This window comes from Canis lupus, chromosome 26, assembly GCF_011100685.1.
Source record: "Canis lupus familiaris isolate Mischka breed German Shepherd chromosome 26, alternate assembly UU_Cfam_GSD_1.0, whole genome shotgun sequence".
NCBI classification, from domain to species: Eukaryota; Metazoa; Chordata; class Mammalia; order Carnivora; family Canidae; genus Canis; species Canis lupus.
In genome coordinates, this window is record NC_049247.1 from 24,544,082 (window position 1) to 24,565,911 (window position 21,830).

The following is a 21,830-nucleotide window of genomic DNA, read 5'->3' on the forward strand; positions in this document are numbered from 1 at the left end:
AGAAGCCAAACCAGCAGGACAGGACAGGCCCAGCCTTGCAGACAAAAGGGGAGTTGAGGCTTTGCTCTGGATCCCCACCTCTCTGAGGTGAGGAAGGGTACACAGTAGGTCCCAGGGGGATGAGAGGCAGGGGTCCCCGCGATCTGATCACTTATCCCTCTCTCTGTCCATGAGTCCCCATTGCTCTGGCTCCTTTGGCTTCTCTCTCATCCTTCCATCTCTTGGTCTCTTTCCCTCTCTGGCTAATTCTCCTCATTTCTATCCCTCCCTCTCCATCTTCTCCTGACTCTAACTCTTCATCTCATTTTCTTTCTCTTCTTTCTTTTTCTTTCTTTCTTTCTTTCTTTCTTTCTTTCTTTCTTTCTTTCTTTCTCTCTCTCTTTCTCTCTTTCTTTCTTTCTTTCTTCTCTTTCTCTCCCCTCTCTGTGCCACTCTTCGCTGTCCCTTCTTCTCCCCTTCTTCCCTCTCTATCTCATTTCTTTGTGCCTTTCTGGCTCTGAGTATCCCTGTCTCCCTCTTTATCCTGTTTCTCTTTTAATTTTTTCCTCTCTGTTTTCCTCTCTTTTTGTTTCTTTTTTTTTTTGTTGTTTCTTAATGTCTTCTCATTCCTCTCCTCCCTTCCTCTTCTCTTTCTCACTCATTCCCTCATTATGTCTCATGGTTTCCTCCTTTGGTGTCCCTATGTGTCTGTTTCTCTCTCTTCATTCTTCTCTCTTCCTTCCTTCTCTGCCTGTTTTCTCCCTCCACACCCTGACCCCAGGCCCAGGACCCAGTGTATCCTGCCCTTTCCAAAGCATGACCTCATTTGGTGCTCACAACCCCTGCCTCTCCCTAGGGAGACAGGCAGGGCAGGGCTTCTCATCCCATTGTTGAGATGGATGGAGTAAGGCTCCAGAAGAGGAATAACTTGCCAGGAGTCACACAGTAGATGAGGGGAGAAGATAGGTCAGATTTTTCTTGGCCTGTGGGGAAGACCTCCTGTGACCCTGGGTGGCTCTTGGCTCCCTTACCACCTCCCCATCTTGGAGTCTTCCTCCCCACTGCCTAGAGCCCTGGGAGCTTGCCTTCTCTACCCCACCTGGAGGTCGCTCTCAGCTCTCTGTGCCAGGAGAATGATGCAGGCAGTACCTAGCTCCAGAGCATTCTGCATTCATTCAAAAACAAATAGTCATGAGTGTCTACTACTGCCAGGTACAGGGGGAAGGCCCTGAACAGAGAGAGAAGGGGAGGAGGGACAGAGCATGCTCAAGTTGGGAGATGGAGAGGAATACATTCCCTGCGGGGACAGGGTCTGGCAGCCCAGGGGAGCCAGGGCCTAAGTGTCAGTTGGGTCCTCTAGGAAGCCACCATCAAGATGGAGTTAGAAAGTGCAAGAGATATATTGGAGGAAATGCCTGTGATCGATAAAGGGGGTGGGAAGGAACCAGGATTGGGCAGAGAAAGCCTTCAGACTGTTGCAAGTGTGACATCTATGGGAGAGAGTAGAAGGGAAGGAGAGCTGGGTAAGAGCATCATACTGTGGTGCCATTCTGAGCAGATCTCAGCCAGCCAACAGGGAGCTCTGGTGCAAAGATTGCCCACACAAGAGCTCCAACTGGGCAGAAATAGGCAGGCCCTAGTGACCTGATTATGCCCAGTCATTGGTTGGGGGCTGCCCAGGAGGACAGTGGCATCCACTCCAATGCTGCTGCAGATGCCGAAGGACTGCAGCTGATGCTGCCGCATCTGGGAATTTATCCCATTCGGCTGGGGCAGATCAGAAGAAACTCAATGGGCAGATGAAGTCTGACATCTGGGAGGAGGCCCAGAAGGCAGTCTTCTTCTGGGAGATCCCAGGACTAAGGAGTAGGAATCTGGGTATAGGACTATCCCTCATAAGATTTCGAGGTAGGAGTTCAGCCCCAAGCATACAGGCATAAACTGAGCCCAGCCCCGGGTCTGAGGGAATAAGTAATGAGACACAACTGTGTTTAAAACTAGACATCTCAGGGGCACCCATGTGGCTCAGTTGATTAAACATCTGCCTTTGGCTCAGGTCACAATCTCAGGTCCTGGGACTGAGCCCCATGTTGGGCTCCCTGCTTAGTGGGAAGTCTGCTTCTCCCTCTCCCTCTGCCCTTCCCCCTACTTCAGATGAATGAGTACAGCACCACCTGACCTCTCCCACCCTCCACCTTTGATAATAGCTTTATTGAGATATCATTCGCATACCATACAATTCACCCATTTAAGGTATACAACTTAAGAGTTTTAAGTATGTTCAAATTTGTGCAACCATCACCACTACCTAATTCCAGAACATTTTCATCATTCCAAAAACAAACCCTGCAACAAATAACAGTCATTCTGCCTTCCTCACTCCCCCTGAGTAGCAACTAATCTACTTCATGTCTCTATAGAGCTGCCTATACTGTACATCTCCTATACATGGAATCATACAATATACGGCCTTTGTGACTAGCTTCTTCCACTTAGCATAATGTTTTTAAGGTTCATTTGTGTTGTAGCATATATTAGTACTTCATTCCTTTTTATGACTGGATAATATCCCATTGTATAGATACACTTCACTTTATTAATTTATTCATTAGCTGATGGACTCTTGGATTGTTTCCACTTTTTGGTTATTATGAATAATCCTCCCACCAACATTAATGTAAAACTTTTCATGTGAACATATGTTTTAATTTCTCTTAGGCACATACCTAGGAGTAGAATTGGTGGATTATGTGATAATTCTATCTTTAACCATTTGAAGAACTGCCAAACTGTTTCCAAAGTGGCTACATCATTTTACATATTCACCAGCAGTATTTTGAGAATTCTGATTTCTCCACATCCTTGCCAACATTTATTATTGTCTATCTTATAGTCATCATTAGTAGGTTTAAAGTGGCATCTCATTATGGGTTTTGTTTGCATTTTTCTGACATATAATGATGTTGATTGTCTTTTCATGCTTACTGGCCATTTGCATATTTTCTTTGAAGAAATCTGGCAGATAACTTTACTGTAACCTTGCGAGACCTTGAGCCAGAATCACTCAACTAAGCTACTCTTTAATTCCTAACTTTCAGAAATTGTGTGACATGATAAATGTTTGTTGTTTTTGAGATTCTAGGTTTTGAGGTATTTATTACACAGCAATACATAAGTAACACAGAAAGATTCAGGTATATGTCATGTGTACCTAATATTAATGCTACTGGAAGTCCCAGCCAGTGCAATAACATAAGAAAAAGAAATACAGGGGCACCTGGGTGGCTTAGGCAATTAAACATCTGCCTTTGGCTCAGGTCATGATCTTAGAGTCCTGGAATCAAGGCCTGCTTTGGGCCCTTTGCTCAGCAAGGAATCTGATTTTCCCTCTCCCTTTGCCTTTCCCCCCTGCTCATGCTCTCTCTCTGTCTTAATAATAATAATAATAATAATAATAATAATAATAATAATAATATTGTCATGTCTGAAATGGAAGAAACAAAACTGTCATTGTTTGTAGATTGATTTATCTATCTAGAGTGTGTATCCAGTACCTGGGATGGGGAAAGCTGGGTAATGGAATAGAATAAACCCAGGACAGACCCAGATTTGAGTCCTGGCCTCTCTCTTACTTTCTGTGTGATCTTAGGCAAATCCTTTCTTTTTTTTTTTTTTAAGATTTTATTTATGCATGAGAGACACACAGAGAGAGACAGAGACACAGGCAGAGGGAGAAGCAGGCTCCATGCAGGGAGCCCGACATGGGACTCGATCCTGGGTCTTCAGGATCAGATCCTGGGCCAAAGGTGGCACTAAACCCCTGAGCCACCCAGGGTACCCATGGCAAATCCTTTTGCCTCTTTGTGCCTCATTGGTAAAATGGAGATAAGAATAGTACCTATACCATGAGGATTAATGTGAGTGCATATAGGGTACTTCAGTGGCCTTTGATAAGTAGGAGGGGATTTGAAGGCAGGAGGCAGGCAGGATTGCAGTGTAACTAATTTAATGTCCAGTTCCCCACGCTGCAGAATGTGGGCTCCCTCCATTCTCCCAACTGACTCCAGCCTGCTAGTAGGGTCTTAAGAGGTTCAGTAGATCCTTATCCACACCCTGAATTCAACCTTTAGCTCCACTTCTCACTGGGCAGCTTGGGGCAAATCCCTTATCTTGGCTGAATCCCTATGATGTAATCTATTGATTGGTAAGCTCATGCCTACCTTTTCTGTTTTTTGGTTTTTTGGTGTTTTGGTTTTGGTTTTGGTTTGCTTTGCCTTTTTTTTTTTTTTTTTTTTTACTTCCCAGGGATTATGGTAAGGATCAGAGAATGGAAAACAAGCTCACTGACATTAGGTCATGAGTAGCCCACATGAACTGGGCATGAGATCCCACCCCCAGAACTGTTGGGACAGGAACAAGGGGGCAGAACGGACCCTGAGAGCTGTGTCTAGCTCAACGTGGCAGCCACAGAGGGCCTTGGGGTTATAGGACAGAATGACATTGAGGGCAAGAATTACAACCCTCCTATTCAGATGGCACTTGACATTTATATTCTGACCAAGCCCAAGTGGTAGGGTTGTCAGATAAAAGAGAGAAGCCCAGTTATATTTGAATTTCAGAAATCAGCAAATAATTTTTAGTGTAAGTGTATGCTCTGGACATTGAAATTATTTTTGATTATCTGAAATTCTAATTTAACTGGGTATCCTGTGTTTTTATTTGCTACATCTGATGACCCCACCCAGCAGTGAAATGAGAATAGGAAGGCAGTAACTCTTCACCCCACTTCACAGTGGAGGCACAGGGAGGAGATAGGACTGGCCCAAAGCTCTGCTGCGTATCCATCTTTTCATTCTACACAGGCTGAGGTTGAAACCTGGGTTGTTTGTTGGCTCTGAGAGACCTTAGCTCATAATCCCTCCTTCCCTCTTGGGGTTAGACTGGCCCTTGAGGCCCTTGAGAGGCCCTGGGAGTCTAATTCACTCAGCAGGATTGAGAGGGTAGGTGGGGAGCATAAAAGAAAGATCAGGAGGCCAGAGGGAGATCTGACTGCAGAACTCAGGCCCAATAAACTAAATAATAAATCTCCCATTTCTACAGCCAAGGACTCAAGTTCTCAAGCACAGTTTTTTATCTGTGAATTTGACCAAAGTCAACAGCAGATGGCAGTTAGAGCTAGAACCAGACTTTGAACCTCTTGGCACCCAGTGGTCTTCCTGCTACTCTTGGGTCTGGACAAGGGGCCCCAGGGAGGAGCCCCTTCAAGCCCAGACTAGGGAGGTGGGAGCAGGAAGGCCTGGTAAAACAGCACTGGGGGCCCTTTCAAGGTCCACAGTGTTTACTCCAGCCTCTGCTGCCATCTAGTGGGCACCTAAAGCCAGCACCTCCTAGGGAAACCGAACAAAGAAGGTTGTCTTTGAAAGTTTCTGGTCCCTTTTGCACGTCCTGGTCCTTCCTGTCTGGGCTCTACCCTCTGACTCGCTGTAGAACACTAACAAGCCCTTTGCCTCACAGGCTCTCAATTTTCTCTCTTAGAATAACGATTCTCGGGCAGCCCGGGTGGCTCAGCGGTTTAGCGCCACCTTCAGGGCGTGATCCTGGAGACCCAGAATCGAGTCCCATGTCAGGCTCCCTGCCTGGAGCCTGCTTCTCCCTCTGCCTGTGTCTCTGCCTCTTTCTTTCTCTCTGTGTCTCTCATGAATAAATAAATAAAATCTTAAAAAAAAAAAAAAAGAATAACGATTCTCCAAATCACAGCAGGTCTAATCTTTCTAAAACACAGCCCTAGCCAGGTCTGTCCCCTGCCCCACCCTGTTCTTCAGGTTGAAGACTGTCATACCATGCAGGATCTGAGCCTACTAGATCCCTCCCCCCTTCTCTGCTCTAGTGACATAGAGCTGGTTTAATTTCCTCAACCACTAGTCCCTCCTAAGGCCTTTGTACGTGCCATTTCCTTTGCCTAAAATATTCTCTTTTATCTGGCTTATTCCTATTCATCCTTCAAGTGTCAGCTTAATTATCCCCTCCAGGAAGCCCTATTCCTTGATGCTCCCAACACAGAATGGGCAAGTGTACTGTAGATCCCCACAGAAGATTTAGGTCTCAAAGAAGATATGACCGTGGAAGAGGTCAAATAGCAGTCCATCCAGTCTGTTCAGTCCATCCATGGGCTCAGAGTTCAAACTAACCTGATTTCCCATCCCACTCGGCCACAGTGTGGTAGAGCAGCGGGCAGTGTGAACATCAGCTCCACCTCTTTGAGTTCCTTTTTCACAGATGAATAAATCAGACTCTGTCTACACCAGTGCTCGAGAGTAGAACTCTAGGGTGAGCCACAAATGTAATTTGCAACTTTCTTTTTAAAAAGATTTTATTTATCTATTTATAAGAGAGGCAGAGACACCGGCAGAGGGAGAAGTAGGCTCCATGCAGGGAGCCCCAGCAGAACTCAATACCAGGACCCAGGGATCACACCCTGGGTGATCACACCCTGAGCTGAAGGCAGACACTCAACCACTGAGCCACCCAGGTGTCCTGTAATTTGCAATTTTCTAGCCACAGTTTAAAAACAAGGGAAATTAATTTTAATAATACATTTTATGTAATCCATGCATAAAATATTATTTCAACATGTAATCAATATTTTTAAATTATCAATGATCTATTTTACCTTCTTTTCCTCATTCTGTCTTTAAAAATCTGGTGTGTATTTTATACTCAAAATGTGTGTCTCACTTTGGATTCCACATTTCAAGCACCCATGAGGCTAAAAGCCATTATACTGCACAGCACAGGTCTGTGTGGGTATTACATGAGTGTGTACAAATCTAAAAATCTGTGGAGCTGAACACTTAAGACTTTGACCTTTTTTGTATGGGCTTCTAGGGGCTCAGGGCAGAGATGGGAGGCCCAATTAGTGCCCCGCCTCCCTCCCTACACTGCCTAGGAATTGGACCTCATGATTTCTTAGTGCCTTCCAGATTTTTCCTCTCCTTCACTAGTTTCTCCCTTCCTTGGTTTTCTAGCCTTTTGTCCACGCCTCACATGTTGGGAACATCCCAGAATCCTCTGGGAAGAGCCTATCACCCAGGAATAAGGTCTTCCTGACCCAGATCCCAGAAGATTCCAGAATATGGCCATGATACCACCTTGTGGCCATGTTCCTAAACAAATAATACTATCCAGACCCGAACCTAGGAAGCAGCCTTTGTTCACTCTGCCCTCAGCCAGCAGGTCACCTTATGGGCAGAATCCTAGGCCAGGCTCCAAGAGGAGACAGAAGAACCAGACCCTGAGCTGTCCTGGGGCACAAGGCTTAATGGCCTGAGGCATGCAGCAAATATTTGCACATTTGCCCTGGGTTGGGTAACTGATGAGGCCATGTTCCTAACCCACCAACCTCCTCTATGGAAGGGTTGGAATTGAGAAGGATTAGGGGATGTTTTCTCTAGCTTTTTCTCCCTTTTGTCTATACACATGGTCTTCCTCTCTGAGCTTCCTCTACCCATGAGGGGAGGCTGACCTCATCCTAGGATGAGGGTGGGGATGGGCCAGGCCCAGGATATATTCTCCCCCATGTCAGGTGAAGAGATTGGAGGAAAAAGTGATGGCATCTACCAGAGCTGAGCTGGTTCCTAGGATCTTGGAATCTTTCTTCCCTGCATTGAACAGAAGAGAAAACTAAGGCTTCGAGAAGGGAAAGGACCTGTGAACTTCAACAGATCCAGTAAGCCAGAAGGTCTACCAGATTTCTTGCCTCTCCTCACCTGGCAGATACATATCTGAGGTCTCAAGTCCTTAATCATAGTTTTCTCCTACCCAATTACTTGCCTTTTCCCACTATTCAACCTCCTTGGCCCTTCAAACTCCTTGACTGATGGTCCTGCTCCCTCGAGTCTCTGCAGTGGCCTCCTACTTGTCTTGTGCTCCTAGTCTCCACTTATCTTCATAGAGTCTACTCCTCTGGCCCAGGGTGGTGATGCAGCATTCCAACAGGAGCAGGCTTTGTAGGCAGATTCCAATCTTCAGCCTCAGCTGTGAGGCATTGGGTATGTTGCTTAACTTCTCTGGGCCTCTTGCTCCTCACGTGTAATAATAGTTGATTCATGATTCAGGGTTGAGGATTAAATTGTATAAAACCCTTAGCATAGTATGTAGCACATTAATAAATATTCAATAAATATTAGCTGCCAGTATTATAGTATTAGCATCAGAAGATTTTTTTTTAATTTTTTTATTTATTTATGATAGTCACAGAGAGAGAGAGAGAGAGAGAGGCAGAGACACAGGCAGAGGGAGAAGCAGGCTCCATGCACCGGGAGCCCGATGTGGGATTCGATCCTGGGTCTCCAGGATCGCGCCCTGGGCCAAAGGCAGGTGCCAAACCTCTGCGCCACCCAGGGATCCCTAGTATCAGAAGATTGAGGGGAGAGGAAGGAAGGGGGCAGAAGGAAGATTTGAGCTGTTAAAATGAGAACCCTTGGGATGCTCAGAACAGGCACAGGAAGAAATCAGAACATTTCTATTTATTCTATTCTGTCCCACAGGACTGAATATTTTTTACTCATCATAATTTGTTGTAAGCATTAAATAATATTAAATCTATGCTGGGTCCTGACAGGATAGATGCAAACATCACCAACAGGGTGCTTTTGTGGTCCACAAGTGCCTTACTTAGTGTGCTAAAATAGAGAAGATATTACTTGATATATTCTTGAAGCTGAAGTGTTTCCAAGTTTGCTAGTTCCAATTCTGTTATTTCTTGGGAATGTCTTTAATAACAAGAACAGGAAGAAATAAACAGTGTTGGTTCCCTAACATTGAAGTTTCAGGAATGTGGTTTTTGTTTTCCAGAAGAGACTATGAGAATGACCTCATTTCTGACAAAGGAAAAGTTGAACTCTTGCCTTTAGTCTGCCTGTTGAACCCAACAAAAACAGCAAAGGAGAATATATTTGGCAACTTTGTCTTAACTGAAGCTAGTACTCCCTTGTCTTTTCATAATGATGGTACTCTGTGACTTTTTCAAAGGAGAAAGCTCAAGCAGGAATTTTTTTAAGGTATACTGAGAGCTCATTCAGTGCTAAGCCTGTTCTATATCCTTACAACAAACTTCCGAAGAAATAAATTTCCCCAATAAACAAATGAGGAAATGGGGACTTCTGTAAGTGAAACTGCTCATCTAAATTCATATAGCTAGTAAGCATGGGGACTTTCAATGCCCTTCAGTCGAAGACCACCAGGAATACACCTGTGGTTGGATGGGTTGGGCTTATTACTGGTTATCAGAAAGTGAAGGATGCAAACCATGAGGAATGATGGAGTATCTCAATAACAGAGGGTTAGAAAGGACATTTAGATTTGGGGCTTATGTTAAATAATTTTGGGGAGAGCATATATTCAACAGGAGAACATCAAGGACTACCTGTGAGTGCCAGGCTAGCTCTGGGATATCAAAAGCTGCTTTTATTTTTCTCAGAGCCTGAACTCAGATCCAGGTTTGTGTGGCTATAAACATGTCCTGTGTTACTCCCTGTTCACAGAAACCTGAAAAGAAGACCAGCAGATGAGGAATTTCATCTATGAGTTTATTTCATCTACTACCTTCACCACCTACTCAGACTCAATCTCTACTACAGCCTGTGGGATAATTGTAGGCAGTTAATAAATGTTTGCCAAAAACTCCAGAGAACAACTGCCTAGGTACAAATTGCATCTCTACCAGCTATCAGTATGTGAGTTGGACATTTTTAATTAAGTGATAAAATTGTGTAAACTTTTTAAAAGATTTTATTTATTTATTCACAAGAGACACAGCGAGAAGCAGAGGGAGAAGCAAACTCCTTGCAGGAGCCTGATGTGAGACTCAATCCTGGAACTCCAGGATCATGGAGCCAAAGGCAGATGCTCAACTGCTAAACGACCCAAGCATCCCAAAATTGTGTAAACTTTAAAAAGTTTTCCTTTATCCATTTGTAAAATGGAGATAAACACCAAAACCATTCAAAGGACTGCTGTGAGGGCCAAATGAACTCTTGTGTGGAGTGTGTTTAGTTAAGCTCAGCAAATGTTAGCTATTACTATCTTCAGGATAAGTAGCCTGTTAGTTTTGTGATCACATGTTCAATACTTTTCCCACTAGACATGAAAGCAAAGATTTTGTCTTGTCTCTTACTGTATCACCAGTGCTTAGCACATAAACAAATGTTTGATAGATAAGTACATTGGCTAAGACCCAGGAACTCCCCCCATTTTGTGGGTAAATTTTAATAATTTAAATAAAAGTCGCAACAACGATATAAGGAACTCCCATGTGCCTTTTACCTTGATTCACCACTTGTTTATATTTTGCCTCATTTACTTAATCATTCACCCGCCCATACACACACACATCCACTTTTTTCTGAGTAATTTGAAATGAGGTAGAGTCATTGTGCCCTTTCACCCCTCAATATTTCAGGGAATATTTTCTAAGAACAAAGACATTCTCTTAAACACAATATAGTGATCAAATTTAGAAAATTTAATGTTGCTACAATAAGGATTAATAGCTAGTCCGCAATCTATATTCAAATTTGTCACTTCTCCCAATATTGTGCGTTACACTTATTCTGCTTCCCATCGCCCTCAGAATCCAGTTTAGAATCACACACATTTTGTGGTCATGCCTCTTTAAACTCTTTTAAACCAGGATAGTTCCTCAGCCTTTCTCTTTCGAGTGCCCTCGATTTGGGTTTATTTCATGCTTCCTCCTGAGATTTGGGTCATACATTTTTGACAGAAATACCATAGAAGAGATGTGTGTCCTTCTCAGTGCAAATTATTGGAAGGAACATGATCTTTACTTGAGCTATAATTGGCAATGTTAGCTTAATCACTGTGATTCACTTGTTCTTCGAGGTTATACCTCTGTAAAATTACCATTTCCCTTTGGTAATTGATAAGTAATTTATGGGAGACCCTGTAACTGTGTATTTACCCTGTTCCTCTAGTTTTACCATTCATTATTGATCTAACTCCATCAGTCTTGTTAGTTGGCATTCTACTAAAAGGAGAGGTCTTCCCTTCCCCCTCTTTATTTACTTATTTATATCAGCAGAGGGTCGTGGGTTACCATTTTATTCCATTAGTTATATTCTGTCACCATCATCATGTATTTTGATGCTCCAACTGCCTTGATTGGACCAGTGGTATTTCCTTCCGGTTAGCTCCTGCGTCCTTTAACATGTTCTCATCGTTCTGCTTCTCAGCATCCCTACGTCCTGATGCAACAAGATGTTCCAAGCCTACCTGGTACTTTCCTCGTCAGGACCCAGGCTCTTTGAAAAGCTGCCAAAAAGCCCGTTTCTCCGCTTCCTGCCCCCAGGCGGAACCTTAGAGCCCCTGATCCCTGATCTGGGCGGGAGAACCGCGCAGCGGACCAGCCCTTTCCGGTTGCGGCCGGAAGTCCTCGGAGGGGGGGCAGTTCTGCGTCAGGTGACCCGAGTGTGCGTAGGAGGGATCGCAGGTCTTACCCGGCAGCCTGAAGGGACGCAGTGGCGGGGCGCCGGACGGACGGACGGACAAGCTGAGGTGGCCTCAGCGGCGTTAGCTGAACGGAGGCAGGTGAGTGTTGGGCTGAGGTGGTCGCTTAGGCGCTGTCGAGGGCGAGGGACGTGAGCAGGGGGTCCGCCTTAACACGGCCCGCGGGCTGAGACACCTGGCCCGGCGGCGCAGAGCCCAACCCCGGCTCCGCCCGGGACCTTCCGCCGCAGGAGGGAGGTCCGGCTCGCCTGGCGGCCTTCTGTCCTGTGATTACAGTTTGGGGAAACTGAGGACCCGAGAAGGGAGAAGGCTTCCCACGAGCTCTCCTTTCTGGGCAGGGGCTCACTCTTAACCCTCCTGTCCCCGTCTCCAGACTGCCTCTCTCAGGTGGATGCGCTTTAAATGATTTTACCTCCGGTGGAGAGGCCGAGCCTGGGAGTCGGGGTGAACCGAGCTAGACCTTCGCTTTCAGCCGATTGTGCGTTATGGGCCCGATCCATCACCTGTTGAGCCTGAGTTTCCTCATTTGTAAAAATGAGACAGTGTTCTTCAAAATACGCCCCTTACACTGTCTGTTTTGAAATGTCCCGGGAGTCATGCTTTACAATGTAGGACTCAGATGAGACAGACCTCTGATTTAGAAGCTGGGTCGGAACCTGGGAACGTTTTGGACGTAAACCTGCTGTACATCCTGATGCTGGAAGTCCACTGATTTTAAGTGCTTTCCTGCTGTGAGTACTAGATACCCGTTCTTTTCTTTGAGGCACCTGGAGCCGGTTCCGGATCTTTGAAAGTATTAGGATGTTTAGCCTAAAAAAGAGAACAGTGGAAGGAAACTGTCTTTAAAAACGGCAAAAAAAAAAAAAAAAAAGTTATGGTGAAGAGTGCTTTTATCTTTGGAGTTGAAAGTGCCAGAACTAGGACCCAAATGGGTGGATTCTATGGACTTAGAATGTGACCAGCAATGGAATGGATTCCCTCCAAAAGTAATGAATTCCCTATTGAAGGAGGTATATAGGTATTAAATGGAAGTCCTTTCCAACTTGAAGTGTCTGATTCTGAGTAACTATTTTCAATCTTTATGGTGCTGATTGACTTCTTTTTTCTGCCCTCTTTTCTTTCTTTTTTTTTTTTACTTTTTATTTATTTATTTATGATAGTCACACACAGAGAGAGAGAGAGAGGCAGAGACATAGGCAGAGGGAAAAGCAGGCTCCATGCACCGGGAGCCTGACGTGGGATTCGATCCCGGGGCCTCCAGGATCATGCCCTGGGCCAAAGGCAGGCGCTAAACCGCTGCGCCACCCAGGGATCCCTCTGCCCTCTTTTCTTGACACTTCCACCAAGCCTATGTTTTTTAGAAGTAAGGCCAGTGGGTATGAATTAATGTAATCTGTTCCTGGTTGTCCTGTGCACCATCCTTTTCCAGGACTTTGGAATGGCCCATATGATAAGGGCTTCTTAAATGTTTGTTAAATAACTAAGGAAGTACCCCACCCCATTGGGTCATGGCTTATGTTCTTAGAATAACTTGGAAATGCTGCTGAAGACTTTGTGTTTGATCAGGAGAAGCCAGTGAACTCTTTGGATCACAGAATTGAGGAGCCTCGGTCAGAAGGGCCCCTCAGGGTTGTTCAGGCCAGCCTTTCCTCCCTGGGACGCAAATCCCTCTTTAATCCTCTCCCCAACAATGTGTTGTATAGCTCTTGTGGCTAATGAGAGAATTTTTGCAATCTGTCAGTTAACTTTTCATCCAGCATTTAAAACCAGTCCTCTTAGGGACTTGACTTGCTAGTTCATCCTCCTACAGGTAATGCTTCTAGCATATCATTAGTTTTCTTTTCTTTCTTTCCTTTTTTTTTTTTTTTTTTTAAGATTTTATTTGAGAGAGAGAGAGCGCTTGTGAGCAAGTATGAGTGAGGGGAGGGGCAGAGGGACAAGCAGACCTCCCGCTGAGCCCCAGGGCTCATCCTAAGACCCTGAGATCCTGACCTGAGCCAAAATCAAGAGTTGGGTGCTTACTGAATTAGCCACCCAGGTGCCCCTAGCCTAACTTTAGTTTTCTAATCAAACGTCAGAGTTCCTAAAACCAGATCACTTTTTCAAAACCTGTAAGAATGCTTACATTGTCTAATGGAGCAAAGATTCCATATTATGAATCAATTCTGCTCACATCCTACCCTCTCCCAAAAAATAGATTGGGTTTGAGCCAAGACTTCCTGCCTGTGTTTACCTTCCTGCTTTGTTTGTGTTTCCTAAGATTAAAAAAAAAAAAAAAAAAAAGTTGTGAAATGCTTATTCAGATATTGTCCCGGTGCTAGGTAAAATTATTGTAATTTAATGATGTCTCTAATACTTCTTAATCTGAAACTTTCCTTTATAAAAGTACCTGAATCGGCATTTCCAAAGTGTATTCTTCAAGCCACTAATTTGAAGAAAAAAGTGTTCCATAGTAAAAATAAGTTTAGAAAATGCTATATATCATTATCCTTTCTGGAACTTTTCAGTGTATAGTACCACATTAAATATACTGAGATGTTCTATAATAAACATATCTAACCTTGTTTAATCTAGGGTTGCCAAGCTTTTTTTTTTTTTAAGATTTTATTTATTGATTCATGAGAGACACAGGCAGAGGGAGGAGCAGGCTCCATGTAGGGAGCCCGACGCAGGACTCCATCCCGCGACCCCAGGATCACACCCTGGGCTGAAGGCAGCGCTAAACCGCTGAACCACCCAGGCTGCGCTAGTGTTGCCAAACTTAATTATGAAGCACTTTTTTTTTTAACTGAAGCACACATTGGCAAATTCTTCTTCTTCTTCTTTTTAATTAACTTGCTTAAATCTCTACACCCAGTGTGGGGCTTGAACTCATGACCCCGAGATCAAAAGTCACATGCTCTTCTGACTGAGCCAGCAAGGTGCCCCTTACATTGCCAAATTCTGACCTAGAGAGTCTGCAGTTTATGGCATGTGGGCCAAATCTGGCTCTGGTGCCTGTTTTTGCATGGCATGTGAGCTAGGGATGGACTTTACATTTTTAAATGGTGGGGAATAAATCCAAAAAAATAATATTTTGTGATATCTGAAAATTACAGGAAAATTAAAAACTATAAATAAAATTTTATTGGAACACAACCACATCCACTAATTTACATATCATCTTTGGCAGAAGAGTTGAGTACTTGCCCCAAAAACCATATGGTTCACAAAGTCTAAAGTATTTACTATATGATATTTTACAGAAAAAACTTACCAGCCGCTGACTTGCATCATGTACAATTTTTAAATATTTTTCATGTACATTTTAAACTCTTTTTTACCTTTTTAACTTTTTTAACATTTGCTAACTTTCTAACTTTTGTATAATTTATTTTACTTTCAAATAACTTTAGACTTGCAAAAATAATATACAGACTTCCTGTATACTTTTCACCTAGCTTTCCCTAATGTTAACCTTTTTACATAACCATGTTAAAAGTATCTAAATAAGAAATTTAACATTAATGCAATATTACTAAGTAAACTATAGACTATTCAAATTTAATCATTTGTCCTACTAATGTCCTTTTTCTTTTTTTTTTTTTTTCTTTTTTTTTTTTTTTAATGTCCTTTTTCTATTCCAGGATCCAATCCTGTTTCCTACATTGCATTTAGTTGTCAAGTCTACTGAGTGTCTAATGACCTGAGAAGTTCCTCAGTCTTTTTTGTCTTTCATGACTATAAACTTTTGAAGAGGAGTGGCCAATTATTTTGTAGAACATCTCTCAGTTTTCCTTTTTTTTTTTTTCCCTCAGTTTTCTTTTAAACAGAATTCACGTATCGTAAAATTCACCATTTAAAAGAGTACAGTTCAGGGATCCCTGGGTGGCGCAGCGGTTTGGCGCCTGCCTTTGGCCCAGGGCGCGATCCTGGAGATCCGGGATCGAATCCCACGTCAGGCTCCCGGTGCATGGAGCCTGCTTCTCCCTCTGCCTGTGTCTCTGCCTCTCTCTCTCTCACTGTGTGCCTATCATGAATAAATAAAAATTAAAAAAATAAATAAAAATAAAAGAGTACAGTTCAATAGTTTTTAGTACGTCCACGGATTGTGTAACCATCACCATGATTTTAATCCCAGAACATTTTCGTGTCCCCCAAAAGAAAACCTAATATATGTTAGCAGTCACTCCTTATTCTCCCCTCTACCCATCAACTGGCGACCACCAAAATAGATTCATACAGTATGTGGCCTTTTATGTTTGGCTTCTTTCATTAAGCATATGTTTTCACAAGGTTCGTCCATGTTGTGGCCTCTATCAGTACTTCATTACATTTTTGGGTGAATAATATTTCATTATACTTATACCACATTTTGTTTATCCATTCATCAGTTGATTGACATTTAGGTTGTTTCTGCCCTTTGTATGTTGTGATTAAATCTGCTGTGAACATTCATGTACACATTTTTGTTTGAAAATATTTTCTTTCTAGATGTGTCTGCTTAGGAGTGGAATTGTTGGATCGTATGACAACTCAATGTTTAACTTTTTGAGGAACTGCTGAACTGTTTTCTACAGCAGCTGCACCATTTTACGTTCCCATTAGGAATATGTGAGGATTCCATTTTCTCCACATCCTCTTCAACACTTATTATTGTCCCTTTTGTTGTAATTATTATTATATCGACCCTAGTGGTTGGGAAGTGGCATCTAATTGTAGTTTTATTTTCGTTTCACTAATGACTAATGATGTTGAACATCTTTTCATGTGCATATTGGCCATCTGTGTGTCTTTGGAGAAATGTCTATTCAAATCCTTTGTCCTTTTTGTAACTGAGTCCTTCATTATCATGCACAATTTTGTATGTAAATATTCAAAGAGTTTGCAGATTCCCTGTAACCCCTTGAAGTAACTCAGAGTGAGCTGAACTGCAAAATCGGAGGCAATGCTAGTAACTCCCTGGTCTGAATGGAGTTGGATTTGAACATGCTGAAGTGCAGAGTAATTGTCCCTTTGAAACTGCTGATCATTCAGAGCTTCTTCCAACCCCAACCACTGCTGATCATGCAGAGCTGGGGTGGCCATAGTCATGTAAAGGGTACTACAGTATTATTTGAAATGTGGTAAGACCACTAGGAGTCCCATCTGAGAGCTATTCTGGTGGTTGTCTGGTCACAGGCGAGAAGTAGAGGAGTCAGTTGGGGTTTGGAACACTCCGGACTTGTGATATTGAGCCAGCTGCTTGGGGTGGCAGAGCCACCAGTGCACCCATGCCTCTTTTGACCCCAGAGCATTTGGCTATAACTAGATCATCTTGAGCATGTATTTAAAAATTAAAACAGGCGAGCCTGGATGGCTCAGTTGGTTAAGCATCCAACTCTTGATTTCAGCTCAGGTCATAATCTCAGGTTGTGAGATCAAGTCCTACATCAGGCTCTGCAGTGGGTATGCAGCCTGCTTAAGAGTCTCTCTCCCTTGGGGTGCTCAGGTGACTCAGTGGGTTAAATATCTGCCTTCAGGGATCTCTGGGTGGCGCAGAGGTTTGGCGCCTGCCTTTGGCCCAGGGCGCGATCCTGGAGACCCGGGATCGAATCCCACGTCGGGCTCCCGGTGCATGGAGCCTGCTTCTCTCTCTCTGTGACTATCATAAATAAATAAAAATTAAAAAAAAAAAAATCTGCCTTCAGCTCAGGTCATAATCTCGGGGTTCTGGGATCCAGCCACATCAGGCTCCCTATTCAGCGAGGAGTCTGCTTCTTCCTCTCCCTCTGCCTCTCTCCCTCCTCCTTGCTGTGCTCTCTGCTCTCTCTCGTGTTCTCGCTCTCAAATAAATAATAAAATTTTTAAAAAGAAAAAAAGCTTGTTTCTTCCCCTCCCTCTCTTTAAAAAAAGTGTGTTTTTTTTTTTTTAAATATCTTATTTATTCATGAGAGAGAGAGAGAGAGAGAGAGAGAGAGACAGGCCGAGGGAGAAACAGGCTGTTTCTGCAAGGAGCCTGATGTGGGACTCCATCCCGGATCCCAGGATCACACCCTGAGCTGATGGCAGACGCTCAACTGTTGAGCCACCCAGGAATCCCTAAAAAAAAAAATTTTTTTTTACAAAGAAAGCAGGTCCTTTAATTTTCAATGCTTTTAATGTTTTAAGCTACAGTAAACTAAACAAGTATTAATTTTACTTTTTTAATGGACTATACACGTATACCAATAATAAGAGTTTTTTTTTTAATTTTTTAAATTTTTTTTAAAGATTTTACTTATTTATTCATAGAGATGAAGAGAGAGAGAGAGAAAGAGAGAGAGAGGCAGAGACACAAGCAGGCTCCATGCGGAGAGCCCGACGTGGACTTGATCCCGGGACTCCAGAATCATGCCCTGGGCTGCAGGCGGAGCTAAACCGCTGCGCCACCGGGGCTGCCCAATAAGAGTGTTTTTATTGTGATAATTTTTTTTAAGATTTTATTTATTTATTCATAGAGACACACAGAGAGAGGCAGAGACACAGGCAGAGGGAGAAGCAGGCTCCATGCAGGGAACCCGATATGGGACTCCATCCCGGGTCTCCAGAATCACACCCTGGGCTGCAGGCGGAGCTAAACCGCTGCGCCAGTGGGGCTGCCCTAATGTTCTTAATATGGTATTAAGTCTGAAGTTAAAGGGGAATAGTGTGCATTAGTCTTCTTGAATGATTCCTCTTAGTTGAATGTAAAGATTTTGTATTTTGGACGACATTTTAAAATTATGGGCGTGAATTCTACCAACAAATAAAATGCTTGAGGAAAATGCAGACAATCTTTAATTGGCACAGTAATACAGAAAATACAGAAAATAAAAATGCAAGCTGAAACTACAAAAAAGGACAAAGACACACAAACAGATCACTGAGGTGCTATCTGTTTTTAAAATTCACAACTGTTGCAATTTTTCCCATTGATCATTACCACTTTTTGTAGATCTTTTCTTTTTTTTTCTTTTTTTAAAGACAGTATTCACCCATTTTATTTTTCTTTATTTTTAAGTAGGCTCTATACTCAGTGTGGGATTTGAACTCCTGACTCTGAGATCAAGAGTCACATACTCCATCAACTGAGCCAGCTCAAATTTTTCCAATTTTTTATTGTAGTAAAATACACATAAAGTTTATCATCTTAACCATTTTTAAGTGTTTTCAGGGGTATTAAGTACTTTTATACTGTTGTGCAACTATCACTACCATCCATCTCCATAACTCCTCGTTTTGCAAAACTGAAACTCTATGCCATTAAACAGTAACTCACTGTTCCTTCCTCTCCTCTACCCCTGGCAACCACAATTCTACTTTCTATCTCCATAATTTTGACTACTCTAAATAACTCATATGAGTGTAATACTACAGTATTTTTTATGACTGGTTTATTTCAGTTAGCATAGTGTCCTCGGGATCCTTGGGTGGCCCAGTGGTTTAACGCCTGCCTTCAGCCCAGTGCGTGATCCTAGAGACCCGGGATCGAGTTCCGCACCAGGCTCCCTGCATGGAGCCTGCTTCTCCCTCTGCCTGTGTCTCTGCCCTTCTCTCTCTGTGTGTGTTCCCATGAATAAATAAATAAAATCTTAAAAAAAAAAACCTCTTAGAAAGTTTTCACCATAATTAGTTATATTTGTCATTCATTTTTTTATACTGTACCTTCGGAATATTTTAGAGCTCTTTAGTTCAGGCTCAGGTAAAATCTGAATTAAAAAGATTTTATAGATTCTGTATTAATAAGGATTTATGACTACATGAAAACAAAAGCAAAACTCTTATTTTGAAAACTCTTCTAATAACAAAGGAAGAGCAGACAGTTATTCCATTCACAAGTGAGGACTCTGGCTTAGTGAGTGGCAGAGCTGAGATCAGACAAGGTCCTCTGGTTCCAGATTCTTCCTTTCAGTGTGTTATACTAGAAATCCACAGCCCTTAACTGAGATCTGTCCAATCTGAGCATGTTTTCCTTAATACAATATTTTATGCAATTATATTTGTTTGAATTGAAATTGGCAGATTCCCCATTGTTCATTGACATACAGTTATCAAACATTTTACTTTGTGTCAGGCACTGTTCTTGGGCTTTAGGAGGTGTCTGACTTAGAGTAAGCAATAGATAGTTTGATAATTTTTTTTAAGATTTTATTTATTTATGTGAGAGAGAGAGAGACAGAGATAGCAAGAGAGAGCACAAGTGGGGAAGAGAAGGAGAAGCAGGCTCCCCACTGAGGAGGGAGACGGTGTGGGACTCCATTCCAGGATCCTGGGTTGATGACCTGAGCCAAAGGCAACCAACTGAGCCACCCAGGAGCCCCAAGTATGATGAATAATTAACACTCTGTGTCAGTAATTATCTCTAATAGAGGGGATACCAATTTGGGAAAACCCAAACCTTTTCTGGTTGCAGATCCCTGATCTTTTTTAAAAATTTTCTTTTTCATTTGTTTCAGAATTTTGAGCAGTACTTACTTAAGAAAAAAATGACTCTAAAATGGTTATGTGATATTCCCAGTTCTGAAAAACATAAGGGTATTTTATTCTTTTAGGGTACTGATTTCCACAATTTCAGTTGGTTAAATTGAATCATATTAAGTTTATAGTTGTAAATACTCCTGGCTATCTGATCTATCAACCCACACACGTTTATGAGGTGTTCTTTAGTTGCCTGTCCCTGTGCTGAGTAAGGCACCTGGAAGCTGGGCCCAAGGACAAAGACACACAAACAGATCACTGAGGTGCTATCTGTTAAGCACATTGACTTGGGAGTTGGGAAGCTTTGCCTCTGACTGGCTCGGGTACCTTGGTCAAATGACCTAACTACTCTAAGCCTTAATCTAACACCCCAGTGGATGCTAACAATGGCATAGTAGTATTTATATTTACTTCAAAGACAGGTTATAAAATTAAATGAAATAATTCATGTAAAAGGCACTGAGGGTTAGCTGACATTATTCTTTTTTTTTAGCTGACATTATTCATGATGATAATAAATATTAAAAATGACTCCTGATTTTAAAATTTTGGGGGAAAATCTAATATTGCATGTATCAAACTAAGTGTGTCTCATTCTGGATTTTCTCATACACAGTTCTATTGTTTCACCTACTATGTCTTCAAAGAATGATCATCATTCAGAAAGGGATGTTGTGACTCATTCATTAAGCAGATTAACCAGGTACTTGCTGATTACATAGCTCTATAGGAAATTTAAAGAAGCAGTACACCTTCAGTCTACTTCATGAGACCTGACAGTGAAGGGGAGATTAACATTTCTCAAGCACTTAACTCTGTTGGCACTGTGCTAGTACCTTATTGTTTTATCTCTTTAACTTATAACTTATTTCTTTAACTTATCTCTTATAAACTATCCTGTGAGGAAGGTAATAGTTCCTTTTACACATAGTAAAACAAAGATACAGAGAGAAAACATCTGAAGTTACTAAGTGGCAGAGCTGAGATTTGAACCCAAAACCATCAAACTCCTTTGCTATGCTAGTTTTGTTTTTTGTTTTTTGTTCTTTAATGAACCCACATGCCACTGCCATGCTAGTTTTTAAGTACAAAAGTCCACACAAGGTTAAAGAACATTTTAAGACGGTGATATAAAGGATGATAAAAGGCAGTTCTTGGGTGACCCTGAAAAGCTTGTGCCAGCGATCATCCAAATTTTGGCCTCACCTTTTCTTATGAAACCTGGCAGTCTTTAAGGAAAAGCATTGAAGGGAAACCTGGGTGGCTTAGTCGGTTAAGCATCTGCTTCAGCTCAGGTCATGATCCCAGAGTCCTGGGATTGAGCCCATTTCAGGCTCCCTGCTCATCAGGGAGTTGCTGCTCCCTTTGCCCCTCCCCCGGCTCATTTTCTCTCACTCTGTCTCTCAAATAAATTTAAAAAAATTTTTTAAAGGAAAAGCTTTGAAATGTAAGCCAAAACAAAGAAAAACCCTTTTGATTCAGAAGTACCGGAAGAAAACATGAAAAAGTAGGAGCATCTGATCCCAGAGTCCCCACTCATATATGAAGGGCACAAGGACTCTAAGGCCTTTCTTCCTGCCTCAGTCCCAGCTCTTGCTGCCTTAACATGACCATATGTGTCCTGGGCTCCAGCCATGTTGAACCCAGCAAGCACAGTAAATTGTCCATTTGTCCTATGTTGTGTGTTTCCCCAGCATGCCCTACAGTCATGTACTCTGTACATACTTCCATCAGCACTCAGCATGCTAGGCTACCTTTTTGTTTTACTTGTTTATGTTCCCCTTTAGTTGGAAACCCTTTATCTCTGTATCTTGAATGCTTTGCAAATAAGATCTTTAATAAAATCTTTAAAGATGGGGTGCCTGGGTGGC

At 42.6% G+C, this 21,830-nt stretch overlaps 1 protein-coding gene across 5 annotated transcripts in view; it reads left to right on the forward strand.

Annotated features, from left to right (window-relative positions):
* The first annotated feature begins 11,250 nt into the window (after nucleotides 1–11,250).
* RNF185 (ring finger protein 185) overlaps nucleotides 11,251–21,830 on the forward strand; it is a 33,393-nt gene continuing 22,813 nt past the window's right edge. For 2 of the 5 annotated variants that reach the window (XM_038575690.1, XM_038575691.1), the window contains exon 1: nucleotides 11,251–11,583. In XM_038575690.1, the coding sequence (XP_038431618.1) occupies nucleotides 11,254–11,583 (330 nt within the window). In that variant the 5' untranslated portion in view covers nucleotides 11,251–11,253. Of the gene's footprint in view, nucleotides 11,584–20,575; nucleotides 20,663–21,830 lie in introns of all 5 variants that reach the window. The other 3 variants (XM_038575693.1, XM_038575692.1, XM_038575696.1) reach the window with 3 other exon arrangements.